The sequence below is a fragment of the Erythrolamprus reginae genome, chromosome 2 (genome assembly GCF_031021105.1).
Source record: "Erythrolamprus reginae isolate rEryReg1 chromosome 2, rEryReg1.hap1, whole genome shotgun sequence".
Lineage (NCBI taxonomy): Eukaryota > Metazoa > Chordata > Lepidosauria > Squamata > Dipsadidae > Erythrolamprus > Erythrolamprus reginae.
In genome coordinates, this window is record NC_091951.1 from 13995823 (window position 1) to 14017772 (window position 21950).

Here is a 21950-nt window from a genome sequence, read left to right on the forward strand (position 1 = left end):
ATAAAACCTTGGGTAAAATGTTCATCTTAATTGTTGCAATTCTTCCTAAAAAAGATATTTTCAAATTATTCCACATTGCTAAGTCTTTTTTAATTTCTGCTAGTAATTTCATATAATTATCATTTTTTAATGTTATTGTTTTCGCTGTTAAATTTATTCCTAAATATTTTACCTTTTTTGCAGTCTTTATTCCAGAAATACTTTCTAATTTAGTTTCTAGTGTTTTATTCATATTTTTGGTCAAGTAATGTGTTTTGCTTTTATTTATCTTTAGACCTGCTACGTTTCCATATTGTTCAATGGTTTGTAGTAAAGTAGGAACTGTTGTAGTCGGTTCTTCAATTATAAACATTAAATCATCTGCAAAGGCCTGGAGTTTATAGGTTTCATCTCCTACGGTTAAACCTTTTATTTTAGGGTCCGCTCTTATTTTAATTAATAAAGTTTCAAGGGTCATAATAAATAACAATGGTGATATGGGACATCCTTGGCGAACTCCCTTGTTTATGTCAAGTGTTGGTAATTGATTGTTATTCAGTATTATATTCGTTGTTTGTTTTGAATATATGGTATCTATTAGGTTAACAAATTTTGGACCAAATCTCATTTTATTTAATTGCATTTTTATAAATATCCAATTAACGTTGTCGAAGGCCTTTTGGGCATCTAGAAACATTAGAGATGCCGTCTTGTCTGGGTGTTGTTCATAGTACTCTAGTATATTTATTACAGTTCTAATATTATTTTTAATTTGTCTCCCTGGAAGAAACCCATTTTGGTCTTGGTGTATTATTCCATTTATAACTCTTTTGAGTCTCTCTGCATAAATGGCAATGAAAATCTTATAGTCTACATTTAATAATGATATAGGCCTATAGTTTTTAATTTTTTCTGGTTCTGTACCCTGTTTATGTATTAAGGTTGTCAGTGATTCTGACCAAGATTTAGGGATTTTTCCCTCAAGTCTACATAAATTAAAAGTTTCTAACATATGGTTTCTTATTATTTCATTGTCTATCTTGTACCATTCTGCAGGTATGGCATCTGGGCCTGTGGCCTTATTACTTTTCTGTTTTTTAATTGTTGTTAGGAGTTCCTCCATTGTTATTGGTCCATCCATGGTGGCCTGTTGGTCTTCTGTTATTTGTGGTAAATTTGAAGCCTTTAGATAGTTAAAAACTTCATCTTCAGTAACATGATCTTTAGCATATAACTCTTTATAAAAATTATACACAATGTCTGCCTTACCTTCTGCATCATATTTTATTATACTGTCTTTATCTTCTAATTTTTGGATTAATTTTGATTGACTCTGTTTTCTAAGTTTATACGCTAGCCATCTGCCGGGTTTATTTGCGTGTTCAAAATATTGTTGCTTTGCTCTTTTGATCTTTTCAGTTAATTGGTTTTGTTCTATAACTCTAATTTTATGTTTAATTACATTTATTTCTGTCTTTAGATCTCTGTTCTTAATGTGTTGCTGCGATAAGAATTCTAATTGTTTTAATTCATTTGTTAATTGTAAGTACTCTAATTTCTTTTCCTTATTATGTTTTGCTGTATAGGATATTGTTAAACCTCTTAGATACGCTTTAACTGTGTCCCATAAATTCTGTGGAGTAGTGTCTGATGTTTTATTAATTTCAAAAAATATTTTTAATTCCTTTTCAATCCAATCCTTGTATTTCTTATCATTTAATATATACCTATTCATCCGCCAGTTGTTCTGTTTATTATTCATCGTCATATAGACCACTATTGGGTTGTGATCAGCCCATGTATTAACGTCTATCTCGACCTCTCTTATTTGTTCTGCCACCGTTTTTGGTGCCCATAACATGTCAATTCTCGTCCAAATTTTGTGAGGGTTGGAGTAGAAGGTAAATTGCCTTTTGTGAGGGTGTCTTTCCCTCCAAATGTCGCTTAGTAATAATTCCGCTTTCATTTTTTGAAAAGTGCTAGGTAGCAAATTCCTTCTTGTTTTTTTACCTTTTCCCCTTTTTTTATTACCTCCCCCTCCTGAATGGTCTAATTGTCTATTCGCGATAGCATTGAAGTCACCTATTATCAATACATTGTCAATAGCTAAATCTATTATTATTTGGTGTAAATTTTTATAAAATGTCATTTGGTCTTCATTGGGAGCATAAATAGAAACAACCACTAGAGGTCTAGGTTCAATATCAACTTGTACAATCAGTATCCTACCCTCTTTATCCTTATATATTTGTTTGGAATTTATAGAATTCTTAACATACATCACTACACCTCTTTTTTTTTGGTCTGCTAATGCAGCGTACATTTTTCCAATTTTGGGATTCAACAGTAATTTTTGGTTATCTTTTTTAATATGAACTTCTTGTAGTATTGCAATCTGAACATTTTGATTTCTAATTTTAGAAAAAATTTGCTTCCTTTTTCTTGGTTCGTTAAGTCCATTGACATTTACGGAAAAGATTTTTAAGTCTTTATTTGTTGTCATTTGATGGGTTTTTTGGTTTCTCGCTGAGGTTGAACTCTTCTAGGACCTTGGTCCTGCTCTATTACTTGAGCAGTAGCCCCCAGATCTTCTTCTTGCTGAGTTGGTAATTTTTCCCCTGGTTGCTGTTGAGCTGGTTGTAGTTGGACCACTTGTTGCTTACTTGCGTAATCGGAGTGGCCAATGCCACTCTTTTCGAGAAAGTACATGGCTTGTTCTACGTTTTCCAATTTGTACCTTGTAGAACGCCATGTCAGAGAAAGTCCTTGTGGAATAAGCCAACGGTAAGAGATATTTTCTTTGATCAAAATTTTAGTTAGAAAGTGATAATCTCTTCTGTTTTCTCTGACAATTCTTGGAACTTGTTTTAGTATCTTTATTTCTACTCCCTGTCGTTGGGGCGGGGAGTTTCTTGAATAATGAAGTATCTCATCTCGCAACGCCTTTCTTGTAAACTTAATATGTATCTCTCTTGGGAGGTTGTGTCGACGGATATAGCTATTCGAGATTCTGTATACTTCATCGATTTCTTTCTGTAAGGCTATAGGGTCCTCTTGAAGTATAGCTCCAATAATTTCCGCCATAGTCATTTTTAAGTCTTCATCTTTTTCCTCTTTTATATTCTGAAATCGAAGTCCGTACGAAGCTCGTTGCATCTCCAGCTGGATGATAGATTCATCATATCTTCTGTATCTCTCATCAGCTCTCCCTTCAAGATAATCCATTCTTTTCTCATTTTTATCAGATTGCTCTTCAACTTTTTTAACTCGGTCATCACTTTCTTGGAGTGTTTGTTGGATCTGCTTTATCTGGTCTTTCATCTCGCCCATATCAGCTTTCATTTGGGCCATCTCCACTTTAAATTCTGCCAAGTCAGCTTTTATGGCTTCTCTTTGTTGTGTTGCCTCCTCCTTTATGGCTTCTCTTTGTTGTGTTGCCTCCTCCTTTATGGCCTCTCTTTGTTGAGTGGCGTCTTCTTGTGATTTAACCATGAAGTCCTTCAAAGTATTCAAAGTCTCGTGTATAGTTGCAAGGTTGGACTGCATTGTTTTGTCTTTGTCTTTATCTTTGGTAGACATGGTTAACACCTGATGCGAGGGAGAAGAATGCGGTGACACTTGTGGAGAGAGGGTAGTTGGTGTAGTTTGTTTTTTTGCTGTTTTAACAAGGGTTGAGGTATGGGACATTATCAAATTAGAATCCACTATTTCAAATTTTAAAATTAGTTTCAATTTTATATATAGTGAAAAAGAAAAAAATTACTATAAATTCCAAATCTGTTCAGTGTATTTTGTTAAAAAGAGAAATTCCCTTATAATATAACTATACCAATTCAATATCAATTCAATTAATAACAAAATTCAAAAAAGAAGAAGAAAAAAAATATTATTATTTAATGCCACAGGAAAAAAGAACAGGTATTAACCTTTTCAAGTAAAAGAAAGGCAAGAGATAACGGATGAGAAGGAATATCAACTATATGTAGAAAACAAAAGGAAAAGGATTGGAGGGGAAGCTTTGGGAGGAGGGAAGGAAAGGGAGAAGGGGAAAAAAAAATAAAGTGAAAAGAGTTATTCAAAAGGGAAAAGAAGGAGGGTAATATTTTAATTCAACTATTTAAAATAGAGCAGGAGCCCAAGGGTTATTAGCAATGCATATAGTTCAAACTAAACTTCTTCTAATAATAAAAATACCCAAGAGTAGGAAAGAAAGTCAAAGGAAAATCAGAAAGAAAACAGATAATTATTCAAAGACACAATAACAGTATTATATACTTAAGTTCTTCTTATAAATCCTGTAATTTTGCTAGAAAGTAGAGATGGAGATCCAAGTCTCAAAGGGTGAAGTTATATTTGATTTCAATTCAAGATTCAAGGAGTAAGACAAATCCAAGGCTTGCTTGTATTCAAAATGAAGTCAGTTTATTTTCCAAATTCAAGACAGGAACAAAGAAACAGATCCCAAGATGGAGTCAAGTTAATTTCCGTGCAGCAGGCAGATGTTAAACAAAAGAATTCTCAGCAAATAATCCAAAAGGTGTCAGCAGATAATCCAAAAGGCTCAGCAAATAATCCAAATAGGTTAATCCAACAATAAGTAATCCAAAAAAGAAGTGATTTCAATCTCTTCTAGATTCCATTCAGTTCATAGTTATTAAGTTATTTCATGTTGTGAAAAAGAGCAACAGGAAAGAAAAAAAGGCAGCAAGACTGTGTTCCTCCGCTTCAAAAATTAAGCCCAGAACATTATGGTTTTAAGAGTCCATCAACAACAAATTCTGATCATCACTAGGAATTTCCTTTAGCAGTTAAAATTTTCTAGATAGTCATGTCAAATTTAGGCTATTTTGTTAAACCATAAAGTCAGAAAATTATTTTATAGGTTCCAAAGTTCACGTTCAAGATGGAAAAGTAAAAGTAAAAAAAAAATTAGGTCCGGCTGTTATTTGCGGATGAGTTTAAACAGGGAAAAACTTTCACTTTCGCCCTGAAGAAAAAAAGACTTTTACTTAGAACTTTCACGATCTTCTGGTTTTAAACACGAAACACAATGGAAATTTTTACCTTAGGTCCTTTCTCTGCTATATTCTTTTTCAATGTAGATATTTGTACTTTCACTTCTTAGATTTTTATTCTTCCCGCTGAGTGAGGGGAGAAAGCGCTGGCCGGTCCTCTTAGGCAAAGAGGAGCGGTTCTCCCGTCTCCGAAGCTGCGGGGCGAACCGCTGCCTCCGGAGTCCTGGCGATGGGTCCTCAGGCAGAGGAGAGCCCCCTGTTCATGGATCGGGCCATCCGGGCCCGATCCGATCGCAGATGCGACCTTCGGAGGGGGTAGAAGGGATCGCCTGGCAGAGCCCTGCCAAACAGGTCCGCCGCGATCTCCACCAAACCGGAAGCCCCACTTGTCATCTTTTTTTAAGGGTAGGCTGTATATGCAGAGCAACCCTTGAGTTATAAAGGACATGTACCTAAAAATGGGATATTGCAGTAGATATAAATAATTATTCAGTTTCTATGTGCATGTCCTTGTTAATTCAAGGGTTGCTCTGTACACACCTCTAACTTAGGTTTGGGCCCAGCGAGATATTGCCAGTGAGACATGTTATAGTGTGAATATTCAGTTTTTCTTTTGGGGGGAGTGGTGGTATAAATTTGTTATTGTTTTTTTCCTTCGTACACTTTAGTACAATGTCAAATATCTTCTATTTCCAGTACAATGAAATGCAGTATTTTGTTAGTAACTCTTGTATAATCCCAGAAAAAAATCATAATACAAAATTATTAATTTCTATATAAATCTTTTATCCCTTATTTCAATTTTTTTTAAATCTAATCTTGTCATCCAGCAATCACAATTATCATGTATTACCTCTCATCATTAATGTTCCCTCAAGTATATACTGAAAAACAAACAATATTTCTAACATTCTAAGTAACTGGTGGGCTATAACTGGCTGTACCAGACAAAGGGAAGGATAAAAACAGGAAAAAGCCATTTTAATTTGCACTTCAGATCACAGAGAAGGAGAGGAAGGTAGTCCTTTTTTACTTTTTGCATTTTGCATTTTTGGAATTCAAGGAGAAGGGAGAGATTTAACTGGCTGTAACAGAAAAAGGAAGGATAAAAACAGGAAAAAGCCATTTTAATTTGCACTTCAGATCACAGAGAAGGAGAGGAAGGTAGTCCTTTTTTACTTTTTGCATTTTGCATTTTTGGAATTCAAGGAGAAGGGGGAGATTTAACTGGCTGTAACAGACAAAGGGAAGGATAAAAACAGGAAAAAGCCATTTTAATTTGCACTTCAGATCACAGAGAAGGAGAGGAAGGTAGTCCTTTTTTACTTTTTGCATTTTGCATTTTTGGAATTCAAGGAGAAGGGGGAGATTTAACTGGCTGTAACAGACAAAGGGAAGGATAAAAACAGGAAAAAGCCATTTTAATTTGCACTTCAGATCACAGAGAAGGAGAGGAAGGTAGTCCTTTTTTACTTTTTGCATTTTGCATTTTTGGAATTCAAGGAGAAGGGGGAGATTTAACTGGCTGTAACAGAAAAAGGGAAGGATAAAAACAGGAAAAAGCCATTTTAATTTGCACTTCAGATCACAGAGAAGGAGAGGAAGGTAGTCCTTTTTTACTTTTTGCATTTTGCATTTTTGGAATTCAAGGAGAAGGGGGAGATTTAACTGGCTGTAACAGACAAAGGGAAGGATAAAAACAGGAAAAAGCCATTTTAATTTGCACTTCAGATCACAGAGAAGGAGAGGAAGGTAGTCCTTTTTTCTTTTTGCATTTTGCATTTTTGGAATTCAAGGAGAAGGGGGAGATTTAACTGGCTGTAACAGAAAAAGGGAAGGATAAAAACAGGAAAAAGCCATTTTAATTTGCACTTCAGATCACAGAGAAGGAGAGGAAGGTAGTCCTTTTTTACTTTTTGCATTTTGCATTTTTGGAATTCAAGGAGAAGGGGGAGATTTAACTGGCTGTAACAGACAAAGGGAAGGATAAAAACAGGAAAAAGCCATTTTAATTTGCACTTCAGATCACAGAGAAGGAGAGGAAGGTAGTCCTTTTTTACTTTTTGCATTTTGCATTTTTGGAATTCAAGGAGAAGGGGGAGATTTAACTGGCTGTAACAGAAAAAGGGAAGGATAAAAACAGGAAAAAGCCATTTTAATTTGCACTTCAGATCACAGAGAAGGAGAGGAAGGTAGTCCTTTTTTACTTTTTGCATTTTGCATTTTTGGAATTCAAGGAGAAGGGGGAGATTTAACTGGCTGTAACAGACAAAGGGAAGGATAAAAACAGGAAAAAGCCATTTTAATTTGCACTTCAGATCACAGAGAAGGAGAGGAAGGTAGTCCTTTTTTACTTTTTGCATTTTGCATTTTTGGAATTCAAGGAGAAGGGGGAGATTTAACTGGCTGTAACAGACAAAGGGAAGGATAAAAACAGGAAAAAGCCATTTTAATTTGCACTTCAGATCACAGAGAAGGAGAGGAAGGTAGTCCTTTTTTACTTTTTGCATTTTGCATTTTTGGAATTCAAGGAGAAGGGGGAGATTTAACTGGCTGTAACAGAAAAAGGGAAGGATATAAACAGGAAAAAGCCATTTTAATTTGCACTTCAGATCACAGAGAAGGAGAGGAAGGTAGTCCTTTTTTACTTTTTGCATTTTGCATTTTTGGAATTCAAGGAGAAGGGGGAGATTTAACTGGCTGTAACAGAAAAAGGGAAGGATAAAAACAGGAAAAAGCCATTTTAATTTGCACTTCAGATCACAGAGAAGGAGAGGAAGGTAGTCCTTTTTTACTTTTTGCATTTTGCATTTTTGGAAGTCAAGGAGAAGGGGGAGATTTAACTGGCTGTAACAGACAAAGGGAAGGATAAAAACAGGAAAAAGCCATTTTAATTTGCACTTCAGATCACAGAGAAGGAGAGGAAGGTAGTCCTTTTTTACTTTTTGCATTTTGCATTTTTGGAATTCAAGGAGAAGGGGGAGATTTAACTGGCTGTAACAGACAAAGGGAAGGATAAAAACAGGAAAAAGCCATTTTAATTTGCACTTCAGATCACAGAGAAGGAGAGGAAGGTAGTCCTTTTTTACTTTTTGCATTTTGCATTTTTGGAATTCAAGGAGAAGGGAGAGATTTAACTGGCTGTAACAGACAAAGGGAAGGATAAAAACAGGAAAAAGCCATTTTAATTTGCACTTCAGATCACAGAGAAGGAGAGGAAGGTAGTCCTTTTTTACTTTTTGCATTTTGCATTTTTGGAATTCAAGGAGAAGGGGGAGATTTAACTGGCTGTAACAGACAAAGGGAAGGATAAAAACAGGAAAAAGCCATTTTAATTTGCACTTCAGATCACAGAGAAGGAGAGGAAGGTAGTCCTTTTTTACTTTTTGCATTTTGCATTTTTGGAATTCAAGGAGAAGGGGGAGATTTAACTGGCTGTAACAGACAAAGGGAAGGATAAAAACAGGAAAAAGCCATTTTAATTTGCACTTCAGATCACAGAGAAGGAGAGGAAGGTAGTCCTTTTTTACTTTTTGCATTTTGCATTTTTGGAATTCAAGGAGAAGGGGGAGATTTAACTGGCTGTAACAGAAAAAGGGAAGGATAAAAACAGGAAAAAGCCATTTTAATTTGCACTTCAGATCACAGAGAAGGAGAGGAAGGTAGTCCTTTTTTACTTTTTGCATTTTGCATTTTTGGAATTCAAGGAGAAGGGGGAGATTTAACTGGCTGTAACAGACAAAGGGAAGGATAAAAACAGGAAAAAGCCATTTTAATTTGCACTTCAGATCACAGAGAAGGAGAGGAAGGTAGTCCTTTTTTACTTTTTGCATTTTGCATTTTTGGAATTCAAGGAGAAGGGGGAGATTTAACTGGCTGTAACAGACAAAGGGAAGGATAAAAACAGGAAAAAGCCATTTTAATTTGCACTTCAGATCACAGAGAAGGAGAGGAAGGTAGTCCTTTTTTACTTTTTGCATTTTGCATTTTTGGAATTCAAGGAGAAGGGGGAGATTTAACTGGCTGTAACAGAAAAAGGGGAAGGATAAAAACAGGAAAAAGCCATTTTAATTTGCACTTCAGATCACAGAGAAGGAGAGGAAGGTAGTCCTTTTTTACTTTTTGCATTTTGCATTTTTGGAATTCAAGGAGAAGGGGGAGATTTAACTGGCTGTAACAGACAAAGGGAAGGATAAAAACAGGAAAAAGCCATTTTAATTTGCACTTCAGATCACAGAGAAGGAGAGGAAGGTAGTCCTTTTTTACTTTTTGCATTTTGCATTTTTGGAATTCAAGGAGAAGGGGGAGATTTAACTGGCTGTAACAGACAAAGGGAAGGATAAAAACAGGAAAAAGCCATTTTAATTTGCACTTCAGATCACAGAGAAGGAGAGGAAGGTAGTCCTTTTTTACTTTTTGCATTTTGCATTTTTGGAATTCAAGGAGAAGGGGGAGATTTAACTGGCTGTAACAGAAAAAGGGAAGGATAAAAACAGGAAAAAGCCATTTTAATTTGCACTTCAGATCACAGAGAAGGAGAGGAAGGTAGTCCTTTTTTACTTTTTGCATTTTGCATTTTTGGAATTCAAGGAGAAGGGGGAGATTTAACTGGCTGTAACAGACAAAGGGAAGGATAAAAACAGGAAAAAGCCATTTTAATTTGCACTTCAGATCACAGAGAAGGAGAGGAAGGTAGTCCTTTTTTACTTTTTGCATTTTGCATTTTTGGAATTCAAGGAGAAGGGGGAGATTTAACTGGCTGTAACAGAAAAAGGGAAGGATAAAAACAGGAAAAAGCCATTTTAATTTGCACTTCAGATCACAGAGAAGGAGAGGAAGGTAGTCCTTTTTTACTTTTTGCATTTTGCATTTTTGGAATTCAAGGAGAAGGGGGAGATTTAACTGGCTGTAACAGACAAAGGGAAGGATAAAAACAGGAAAAAGCCATTTTAATTTGCACTTCAGATCACAGAGAAGGAGAGGAAGGTAGTCCTTTTTTACTTTTTGCATTTTGCATTTTTGGAATTCAAGGAGAAGGGGGAGATTTAACTGGCTGTAACAGACAAAGGGAAGGATAAAAACAGGAAAAAGCCATTTTAATTTGCACTTCAGATCACAGAGAAGGAGAGGAAGGTAGTCCTTTTTTACTTTTTGCATTTTGCATTTTTGGAATTCAAGGAGAAGGGGGAGATTTAACTGGCTGTAACAGACAAAGGGAAGGATAAAAACAGGAAAAAGCCATTTTAATTTGCACTTCAGATCACAGAGAAGGAGAGGAAGGTAGTCCTTTTTTACTTTTTGCATTTTGCATTTTTGGAATTCAAGGAGAAGGGGGAGATTTAACTGGCTGTAACAGACAAAGGGAAGGATAAAAACAGGAAAAAGCCATTTTAATTTGCACTTCAGATCACAGAGAAGGAGAGGAAGGTAGTCCTTTTTTACTTTTTGCATTTTGCATTTTTGGAATTCAAGGAGAAGGGGGAGATTTAACTGGCTGTAACAGACAAAGGGAAGGATAAAAACAGGAAAAAGCCATTTTAATTTGCACTTCAGATCACAGAGAAGGAGAGGAAGGTAGTCCTTTTTTACTTTTTGCATTTTGCATTTTTGGAATTCAAGGAGAAGGGGGAGATTTAACTGGCTGTAACAGACAAAGGGAAGGATAAAAACAGGAAAAAGCCATTTTAATTTGCACTTCAGATCACAGAGAAGGAGAGGAAGGTAGTCCTTTTTTACTTTTTGCATTTTGCATTTTTGGAATTCAAGGAGAAGGGGGAGATTTAACTGGCTGTAACAGACAAAGGGAAGGATAAAAACAGGAAAAAGCCATTTTAATTTGCACTTCAGATCACAGAGAAGGAGAGGAAGGTAGTCCTTTTTTACTTTTTGCATTTTGCATTTTTGGAATTCAAGGAGAAGGGGGAGATTTAACTGGCTGTAACAGACAAAGGGAAGGATAAAAACAGGAAAAAGCCATTTTAATTTGCACTTCAGATCACAGAGAAGGAGAGGAAGGTAGTCCTTTTTTACTTTTTGCATTTTGCATTTTTGGAATTCAAGGAGAAGGGGGAGATTTAACTGGCTGTAACAGACAAAGGGAAGGATAAAAACAGGAAAAAACCATTTTAATTTGCACTTCAGATCACAGAGAAGGAGAGGAAGGTAGTCCTTTTTTACTTTTTGCATTTTGCATTTTTGGAATTCAAGGAGAAGGGGGAGATTTAACTGGCTGTAACAGACAAAGGGAAGGATAAAAACAGGAAAAAGCCATTTTAATTTGCACTTCAGATCACAGAGAAGGAGAGGAAGGTAGTCCTTTTTTACTTTTTGCATTTTGCATTTTTGGAATTCAAGGAGAAGGGGGAGATTTAACTGGCTGTAACAGACAAAGGGAAGGATAAAAACAGGAAAAAGCCATTTTAATTTGCACTTCAGATCACAGAGAAGGAGAGGAAGGTAGTCCTTTTTTACTTTTTGCATTTTGCATTTTTGGAATTCAAGGAGAAGGGGGAGATTTAACTGGCTGTAACAGACAAAGGGAAGGATAAAAACAGGAAAAAGCCATTTTAATTTGCACTTCAGATCACAGAGAAGGAGAGGAAGGTAGTCCTTTTTTACTTTTTGCATTTTGCATTTTTGGAATTCAAGGAGAAGGGGGAGATTTAACTGGCTGTAACAGACAAAGGGAAGGATAAAAACAGGAAAAAGCCATTTTAATTTGCACTTCAGATCACAGAGAAGGAGAGGAAGGTAGTCCTTTTTTACTTTTTGCATTTTGCATTTTTGGAATTCAAGGAGAAGGGGGAGATTTAACTGGCTGTAACAGACAAAGGGAAGGATAAAAACAGGAAAAAAACCATTTTAATTTGCACTTCAGATCACAGAGAAGGAGAGGAAGGTAGTCCTTTTTTACTTTTTGCATTTTGCATTTTTGGAATTCAAGGAGAAGGGGGAGATTTAACTGGCTGTAACAGACAAAGGGAAGGATAAAAACAGGAAAAAGCCATTTTAATTTGCACTTCAGATCACAGAGAAGGAGAGGAAGGTAGTCCTTTTTTACTTTTTGCATTTTGCATTTTTGGAATTCAAGGAGAAGGGGGAGATTTAACTGGCTGTAACAGACAAAGGGAAGGATAAAAACAGGAAAAAGCCATTTTAATTTGCACTTCAGATCACAGAGAAGGAGAGGAAGGTAGTCCTTTTTTACTTTTTGCATTTTGCATTTTTGGAATTCAAGGAGAAGGGGGAGATTTAACTGGCTGTAACAGACAAAGGGAAGGATAAAAACAGGAAAAAAACCATTTTAATTTGCACTTCAGATCACAGAGAAGGAGAGGAAGGTAGTCCTTTTTTTACTTTTTGCATTTTGCATTTTTGGAATTCAAGGAGAAGGGGGAGATTTAACTGGCTGTAACAGACAAAGGGAAGGATAAAAACAGGAAAAAGCCATTTTAATTTGCACTTCAGATCACAGAGAAGGAGAGGAAGGTAGTCCTTTTTTACTTTTTGCATTTTGCATTTTTGGAATTCAAGGAGAAGGGGGAGATTTAACTGGCTGTAACAGACAAAGGGAAGGATAAAAACAGGAAAAAGCCATTTTAATTTGCACTTCAGATCACAGAGAAGGAGAGGAAGGTAGTCCTTTTTTACTTTTTGCATTTTGCATTTTTGGAATTCAAGGAGAAGGGGGAGATTTAACTGGCTGTAACAGACAAAGGGAAGGATAAAAACAGGAAAAAGCCATTTTAATTTGCACTTCAGATCACAGAGAAGGAGAGGAAGGTAGTCCTTTTTTACTTTTTGCATTTTGCATTTTTGGAATTCAAGGAGAAGGGGGAGATTTAACTGGCTGTAACAGACAAAGGGAAGGATAAAAACAGGAAAAAGCCATTTTAATTTGCACTTCAGATCACAGAGAAGGAGAGGAAGGTAGTCCTTTTTTACTTTTTGCATTTTGCATTTTTGGAATTCAAGGAGAAGGGGGAGATTTAACTGGCTGTAACAGACAAAGGGAAGGATAAAAACAGGAAAAAAACCATTTTAATTTGCACTTCAGATCACAGAGAAGGAGAGGAAGGTAGTCCTTTTTTACTTTTTGCATTTTGCATTTTTGGAATTCAAGGAAAAGGGGGAGATTTAACTGGCTGTAACAGACAAAGGGAAGGATAAAAACAGGAAAAAGCCATTTTAATTTGCACTTCAGATCACAGAGAAGGAGAGGAAGGTAGTCCTTTTTTACTTTTTGCATTTTGCATTTTTGGAATTCAAGGAGAAGGGGGAGATTTAACTGGCTGTAACAGACAAAGGGAAGGATAAAAACAGGAAAAAGCCATTTTAATTTGCACTTCAGATCACAGAGAAGGAGAGGAAGGTAGTCCTTTTTTACTTTTTGCATTTTGCATTTTTGGAATTCAAGGAGAAGGGGGAGATTTAACTGGCTGTAACAGACAAAGGGAAGGATAAAAACAGGAAAAAAACCATTTTAATTTGCACTTCAGATCACAGAGAAGGAGAGGAAGGTAGTCCTTTTTTACTTTTTGCATTTTGCATTTTTGGAATTCAAGGAAAAGGGGGAGATTTAACTGGCTGTAACAGACAAAGGGAAGGATAAAAACAGGAAAAAGCCATTTTAATTTGCACTTCAGATCACAGAGAAGGAGAGGAAGGTAGTCCTTTTTTACTTTTTGCATTTTGCATTTTTGGAATTCAAGGAGAAGGGGGAGATTTAACTGGCTGTAACAGACAAAGGGAAGGATAAAAACAGGAAAAAGCCATTTTAATTTGCACTTCAGATCACAGAGAAGGAGAGGAAGGTAGTCCTTTTTTACTTTTTGCATTTTGCATTTTTGGAATTCAAGGAGAAGGGGGAGATTTAACTGGCTGTAACAGACAAAGGGAAGGATAAAAACAGGAAAAAGCCATTTTAATTTGCACTTCAGATCACAGAGAAGGAGAGGAAGGTAGTCCTTTTTTACTTTTTGCATTTTGCATTTTTGGAATTCAAGGAGAAGGGGGAGATTTAACTGGCTGTAACAGACAAAGGGAAGGATAAAAACAGGAAAAAGCCATTTTAATTTGCACTTCAGATCACAGAGAAGGAGAGGAAGGTAGTGGCCCGCGCGCCTAACGGCGCGCGAATCATATAACTATAAACCAAAATCAGCAAAGTTTGGTAGCAATAGGGGTTGTGGATTTTGTTGCATTGTATGTATTTCAATACATTGTTAAGATGACTGGCTTGGTGCAGTGTAACACTTGTTTGGCTGTTGTCTTCCGTAGTACTTTGTGGAACTTGGGGTACTGCCCTCTTTGCATTAGGACATCTAGGTTAGATGGCGAGATCTCTAGATTGCAGTCCTTAGTTTGTAGCTTGCAGTCAGAAGTGGAAAGATTGTCCCAGCCACGTGCTGTAATGCAGCCATGTGTCCAGCCTCCACTTCCACAGCGCCCCCCGAGGAGGAGGGCTGTGTGGACAACTGTCGGTTCAGGAAGATTGCGTGCAGTTGAGCAAAAACATAGTAATTTTGGTCTCTCTTTATCGAATTCCTATACTGTTCTTGCGGATTTAAATAGTAAGGATGTTGGAGATATTAGCAAGGCCCCTCAGGCAGAGAATGAGGGGATATTCAAAGGGGAAGTTGTTGTAATTGTCACCAAACCATCAAGTGCAGTTAGTAGAAATATAAAGAGGACACATTTTCTTGTGGGTGATTCGACTGTTAGAGGTATTGATTTGGGACAGTAAGGACGTGGTGAAGGTGCTGAGGTGTCTCCCAGGGGCCACTGCCAGCAGGGACAGGAGGAGGATTACAAACATTGTCAAGGCTGTGAGTAAAGGTAATAACATTGATGTGGTGGTGCATCTTGGCACAAATGATTTGTCCCAGAGAAATGTCAATGTAGTAAAAAGAGATTTTCAATGTCTAAGTGTGGAGCTGGGTAAAATAGCAGATTCAGTGACTTTCTCAGAGGTGTTACCGGTTTGTGGCCAAGAGGATAAAACAACGTGTATCATAGAGTTTAATGTGTGGTTAAACAGTGGTGTAAAGCTGAAGGTTTTGGCTATGTAAGTCATGATGTCAGTAGGTGGTCTAATAGGGAGTTGTTTAAGAGGGATGGTTTGCATCCATCATACAGAGGTACCCAGGTACTCGGTGAGGAATTCAGAACTTTTTTGGACAGGCATTTAAACTAGGTAAAGGGGACAGAGATGTAACTGATGTGGGTGATTTCTGTCCCCGACCAATGAGGATAAAGCAGTTTTTGGAAGCTTATGAAAAGGGAGCTGCAAATAAAATAGATGTAGTTGTTGATGATAAGGGGCAAACTAATAATGAAAATAATGTTCTTCGTGTAATGTGCACGAATGCTCGAAGCTTGAGCAACAAGCTCTGTGAATTAATGGCCATAATATCTAGAGATAATTTGGACCTGGTTGCCATAACTGAGACATGGTTTAAGGATTCTAATGAATGGGAAATATCCATACCAGGATATACACTGTATAGGAAGGATAGAATAGAGAGAAGGGGAGGTGGAGTAGCCATTTATGTTAAAGAAACTCTAAAAACAACACTAATACAAAATACATGTCAAGATCTAGAGACCCTCTGGATTTGCATGCAAAATAAAGACGGTTCTGTCATTAGAATTGGGGTGATCTATAGGCCTCCAGGGCAATCTGAGGAATATGACAACAAGATGGTGGATGAAATTACCCAAATGGCAGTAAAGGGAGATATTGTGGTTATGGGTGATTTCAACATGCCTGATGTTGACTGGAATATCCCCAGTGCCCTTACATGCAAAAGTAAGAATATAGTAGAGGCCTTTACAGGAGCAGCTCTGGCACAGCTGGTTAAGACACCAACTAGAGGGGAGAATATTCTAGATTTAGTTTTTACAAATGGGAATTGGGTTTCAGATGTCAAGGTGGGAGAAAATTTAGGTTGCAGTGACCATCTATGTTTGTGGTTTGATGTAAAAACTCATTGTGAGCAATCCTATAATGCAACCAAAGTATTGGATTTCAGAAAAACAAATTTTAATGTAATGGGGGAATATTTAGATAATGAATTAAAGGGGAGGGATAAAATGGCAGGAGCGAGCACCCAGTGGACTGTATTTAAAAAGGCCATCTTAAAAGCCACTGGACTGTATGTAAGACAAATAACTAAAGGTAAAAGGAAGAAGAAACCGCTATGGTTTAGCAATGATGTAAGGACTATAGTCAATGAAAAAAAGGCTGCCTATAGGAGGTATAAAGAGTCTGGAAGTATAGCTGATAGGGAGGTGTATAAAATGAGACAGAAGGAGGCAAAACAGATAATATATGCTGCTAAAGCCTCAAAAGAGGAAGAAATTGCCAAATCTCTAAAGAAGGGAGATAAAACCTTCTTCAGATATATTAGTGATAAGAAGAAGAAAAACTGTGGCATCACGAAGCTTAGTACCGGGAAAAATACATGCATTAATGGGAATAAGGAGATCGCTGACCATTTCAATAGCTACTTCTGTTAAGTTTTCTCAAAAGACACCTTACAAAATAATACTATAGAGGGATATAGCATTGCTTCCAACTGTACGGATTCAGCTCCAGTGATCTTAGAAGCCGATGTCTTAGAAGAACTTGAACGATTAAAGATAAATAAGGCAATGGGTCCAGATGGCATCCACCCCAGAGTTCTTAAAGAACTCAGATCTGTCATTGCTACTCCCCTGACTGATTTGTTTAACCAATCCTTGTTAACAGGAGATGTTCCTGAGGATTGGAGAATGGCAAGTGTTGTGCCTATCCACAAGAAGGGCAGTAGAGAAGAAGCTGGTAACTACAGGCCAGTTAGCTTGACATCAGTTGTCGTTAAAATGATGGAGACTCTACTGAAAAAGAGGATAAATCAGCACCTAAAAAACAATAACTTATTGGACCCAAATCAGCATGGCTTTACTGAAGGCAAATCATGTCAGACTAATCTCATTGATTTCTTTGACTATGTCACAAAGGTGTTGGATGAAGGTGGTGCCGTGGATATTGCCTACCTGGACTTCAGCAAAGCCTTTGATACGGTTCCACATAAAGAGCTGATAGATAAATTAGTGAAGATTGGACTTAATCCCTGGATAGTTCAATGGATTTGCAGCTGGCTGAAGCATAGACACCAGAGGGTTGTTGTGAATGGCGAGTATTCTGAGCAGAGTCAGGTTACAAGCGGTGTGCCACAAGGGTCTGTTCTGGGTTCTCTTTTTTAAAAATATCTTTGAGAGTGACATAGGGGAAGGTTTGGTAAGGAAGGTTTGCCTATTTGCTGATGACTCTAAAGCAGTGGTTTCCCAACTATGACCCACAGGACGCATATGGCCAGCTGAGGCCATTTATCCAGCTGCAACAAATGCACACAGAGAAAGAGAAAAAAAAGAGGGAAGGATTTCGGTCGTGGTGTTGGCACACTCAGGGATGTCCCTCCCCTTCCTCCCCCTCCCCCTCCACTGGTCTCCTTCACCCGCATGCAACGTGCAACCACAACAGCAACAATATCCCACCCATGCCTTCATCTTAAAAACACGGGATTCCCAGATAGAGAAACACACAAAAAACCAGGAGGCGGGAGGCTTGTATCTCTCTCCCTCCTGGGAGGGGCCCCAAAACACCCCCCACCAGCCCCCTGCAGGGAACCCCCAGCAATGCCGCCAGCAGCTTCTTTCCTGGAGGGAAATCCTGGGTTGGATGGAGGGGAGACAGGGCCCACCCACCCTTTGCTTGGTGACACTGGGGAGACCCCTTTTAAAGGTGGGGTTCCTTCCTGTGGTTCCCGAAGAGCATCCAAATGTTCCTGGCACCAAGTGGGAAAGAAGACCCAAAGGAAAGAAATTCCCACGCTGGCTGTGATTGCGGCTTGGAGGAAATAGGAAGCCCCCACCCCTCCTTGAAAGACCCTCTCCCTCCCTTCCACAGTTGCCTGCCCTCTGGTGAGACCCCCTTCCCAGGGATGCTCCTATTGACCTCTCGCTCCTGGCCAGACCCCACTGCAGCCTCTTGATTGGAGGAAGGGGGTGTTTCGGTGCAAAGGGTGGCGGGGAGGGGACGGACGCCAGGGAAGTCTTTCCTCCTCTCCCCCCTTTGTGCCTTTTCGGCTGGGGAGCAAGAGAAGTGGAGATGGGCAATAGGTGAATGTGCATGCTCAGTTTCCTTTGAAAGCTAACGAGCTGCCAAGGCAGCACCACCTGTGGAGGGAGCCCTCTGGTGGTTTAGCCACCGCCACAGCAGCCCCCCTTGCAAGCCGGAGGCAAGAGAGACGCGTCTTTGACCCTTCCTGCCAGGAGGGAAAGTGAACGGCTCTGCTGTGTCGAGAAAGGGAGGGAGGGAGGAAGAGAGAGAGAAAGAGGGGGAAGAAAGAGGGAGAGAGAAAGGGAGGGGAGGGAGGGAGGGAAGGAAGGAAGGAAGAGAAAGAGAGATAAGTGATGCTTGATTTAAGCATATGGTAAAAAGCACCCAAATAATAACAGAAAAAACCACCCAGCCCTCACCTGTTTTTGAAAATGGTTCAAGGGTTCACACACACACACACACACACACACACACACACACACACACGTGGGTAGAAGACAGGGATGGAAAAAGAGAGGAGAAGTGAGAGAGGGAAGGAGTGAGAGAAAAAGGGAGGAAGAGGGAGAAATGAGAGACAAATGAGAGAGAAAAGGGGGAGAGACAGGAGAGGTACCCAGAAATGAGAACAGCGGTAGAAAATTGAAGAGGGATGATTGATTATTAAATATGGATTGACTATGGAATATTAGTAAAAGATATATTTAGGTGTTGTTTAATATTAGGATGGATTAATTTGTAAAATTGGATTAGAATTTTAGAACCATATAGAATTACATAGGTAAAATTAATGGAAGATACATATGATAAACAAGGGGTTTATGATTTGTACTGTATGATTTTATGAGTTTGCATTATGAATTTAAAATATAGTTGGAAATGTAGAAGATTGATGAAAGTTAATAATAGTAAATGCTAAGTGCCAGAAAATTAATGTAGCTTGGAAATATTGAATGAAATTATAGAAAAGTATAATTTATGGAAATATATTAATTGATGCATTATTTTTCTATTGGTATTTTACTTTGTTATAGGTTTTTTTTTAATACTCCGGCCCTCCAACAGTCTAAGGGACAGTGAACTGGCCCCCTGTGTAAAAGGTTTGGGGACCCCTGCTCTAAAGTGTGCAGTAGGGTTGATATTCCTGGGGGCATCTGTAATATGGCAAATGATTTAGCTTTAATAGATAAGTGGCCAAAACAATAGAAACTGCAGTTTAATGTTCTCAAATGTAAAATAATGCACTTGGGCAAAAGGAATATTCAATCTGAGTATTGTATTGCATTGCATTGCATTTTATTTCTTTATTTCTTTATTTCGTTATTTCTTTATTTCTTTATTTCTTTATTTCTTTATTTCTTTATTTCTTTATTTCTTTATTTCTTTATTTCTTTATTTCTTTATTTCTTTATTTCTTTATTTCTTTATTTCTTTATTTCTTTATTTCTTTATTTCTTTATTTCTTTATTTCTTTATTTCTTTATTTCTTTATTTCTTTATTTCTTTATTTCTTTATTTCTTTATTTCTTTATTTCTTTATTTCTTTATTTCTTTATTTCTTTATTTCTTTATTTCTTTATTTCTTTATTTCTTTATTTCTTTATTTCTTTATTTCATTTTTATGCCGCCCTTATCCTTAGACTAAGGGTGGCTTACAACATGTATTTGCAGTTCTGTGTTAGCAAAAAACTTCAGAAGAGAAGGAATTAGGGGTAGTGATTTCTGACAGTCTCAAAATGGGTGAACAGTGCAGTCAGGCGGTAGGGAAAGCAAGTAGGATGTTTGGCTTCATGGCTAGAGGTATAACAAGCAGGAAGAGGGAGATTGTGATCCCGTTGTATATAGCACTGGTGAGACCACATTTGGAATATTGTGTTCAGTTCTGGAGATTTCATCTACAAAAAGATATTGATAAAATTGAACGGGTCCAAAGATGGGCTACAAGAATGGTGGAAGGTCTTAAGCATAAAACATATCAGGAAAGACTTAATGAACTCAATCTGTATAGCCTGGAGGACAGAAGGGAAAGGGGGGACATGTTCAAAACATTTAAATATGTTAAAGGGTTAAATAAGGTTCAGGAGATAAGTGTTTTAAATAGGAAAGTGAACACAAGAACAAGGGGGTAAAATCTGAGGTTAGTTGGGGGAAAGATTAGAAGTAACGTGAGAAAATATTATTTTACTGAAAGAGTAGTAGATGCTTAGAACAAACTTCCAGCAGATGTGGTTGGTAAATCCACAGTAACTGAATTTAAACCTGCCTAGGATAAACATAGATCCATCCTAAGATAAAATACAGAAAATAGTATAAGGGCAGACTAGATGGACCATGTGGTCTTTTTCTGCTATCAATCTTCTATGTTTCTATATTTCTATGTTTCTATGTTGGCAAGCACCTAAGCGAATGCTTACATATTTGAAACATACAATATTATTAGCTGTATTTGGAACTGGGGTCAGAACTGGTATTAATTGCATATGCTTATGCAAGTTTTGCCATTGATATAATAACACACAAATCTACATCTTGTATAGTGATAATGTTTTGAAATGTGTTGGCTGGATGCAAGCAGGCAGCGGTTGCGACTTACCACTGCTACTTGTGAGCTTCTGCGTGCAGCTTCAGATTGCCAATGTGCTTGTGTACATGTCCCAGTATTCGCTGGCTGGGGTATTCTGGGAGTTGAAGTCCAGATATCTTCAAGTTGCCAAGGTTGGGAAACACTGGGTTAACTCCATCTTCTTTGCAGCAGCCCCATAGATATTAGAACACTGATATCATATCTCATCTGATCCTTCTCTTCACTAGACTAGGTATATGTAGTCCCTGCAAATGTTCTTCATGTATCTCCAATCCCTAATCATCTTTGATGGTCTTCTGTGCATATGATTATGACTCTGCATATGATCATGAATAGTTAGAGGTTAGGGTTAGAGTTGATATTTCTCCAAGTGAAGCCCACAAAGTCTACTTCATATCTATCTCCATTTTCCATGGATACTTAGTGCAGAAACATTTTTGTGGCATTCCTGATTTGTCTTCTTAGGCTTGGCCTCAATCCAAATGTGTGGAAAATTGTCGTCCTGGATTTGTCAAACGAAAGCGAGAAGGAGAGCCAATTTGCTGCTACGATTGTGTTCCTTGTCCAGAGGGGACCATTTCCACTCAGGAAGGTGAGTGACACCAAGGAAAAGTGCAGGTTTATGTAAGTGGATTCATCTAGAGTAGGGGTGGGTTCCAGATTTTGCTACTGCCAATTTGCTGAGGGACACCCTGCATGGGCATGGGCATTTTGTGTGCCTGTGCATGCACAGTACTTAAAAAAGTATGGCATCACTGAGAAAACCAGCAGGCCAGATCAGAGAAGTTGTGAAAAGTATGCACTGCCAGTTGGGAGGGGAGCTGAAGAATTTGGGGAGGAGGAAGGGCCTCAGCTATCACAGAAGTGCCCTTGGGAACCGAGCTAGGCCCAGCAGGGGCAGCAGAGACATCAGCAGTGGTGTCTGCCCAGGCCCACCCTGCAAGGGGGATGCTTCTCGGGAGGTGTCAAATTCCGATGTTTTCTCTAGTGGGAGTAAAATACAAATGGGAATCCCAAGGCTTTGGGATTTTTCCTGACCCAGGTGCAGAATCACATGCAAGAATATAGGGACGATTTCCCTACAACAAAAGTGTGATGCATTACCATGGCCCTAGAAGGTATCATGGCTGAGTGGATGGTGGGCCTCCATAATGATGATTCCTCAGTGATGAGGAATTATTATGCTTTATGGCTGCATTCTGGCTGCATTTTGATGAGCCCCTGGCTGAACATAATGCTAGAACCAGGATGAAAATCCTGACTCAGGAGA

At 38.1% G+C, this 21950-nt stretch overlaps 1 protein-coding gene across 1 annotated transcript in view; it reads left to right on the top strand.

The window, feature by feature from the left end:
• Nucleotides 1-21950, top strand: part of LOC139159151 (vomeronasal type-2 receptor 26-like) — a 36335-nt gene that overhangs the window by 12984 nt on the left and 1401 nt on the right. The window contains exon 5 of the mRNA XM_070736503.1: nucleotides 21146-21272. Coding sequence (XP_070592604.1) covers nucleotides 21146-21272 — 127 coding nt within the window. The remainder of the gene's footprint in view (nucleotides 1-21145; nucleotides 21273-21950) is intronic.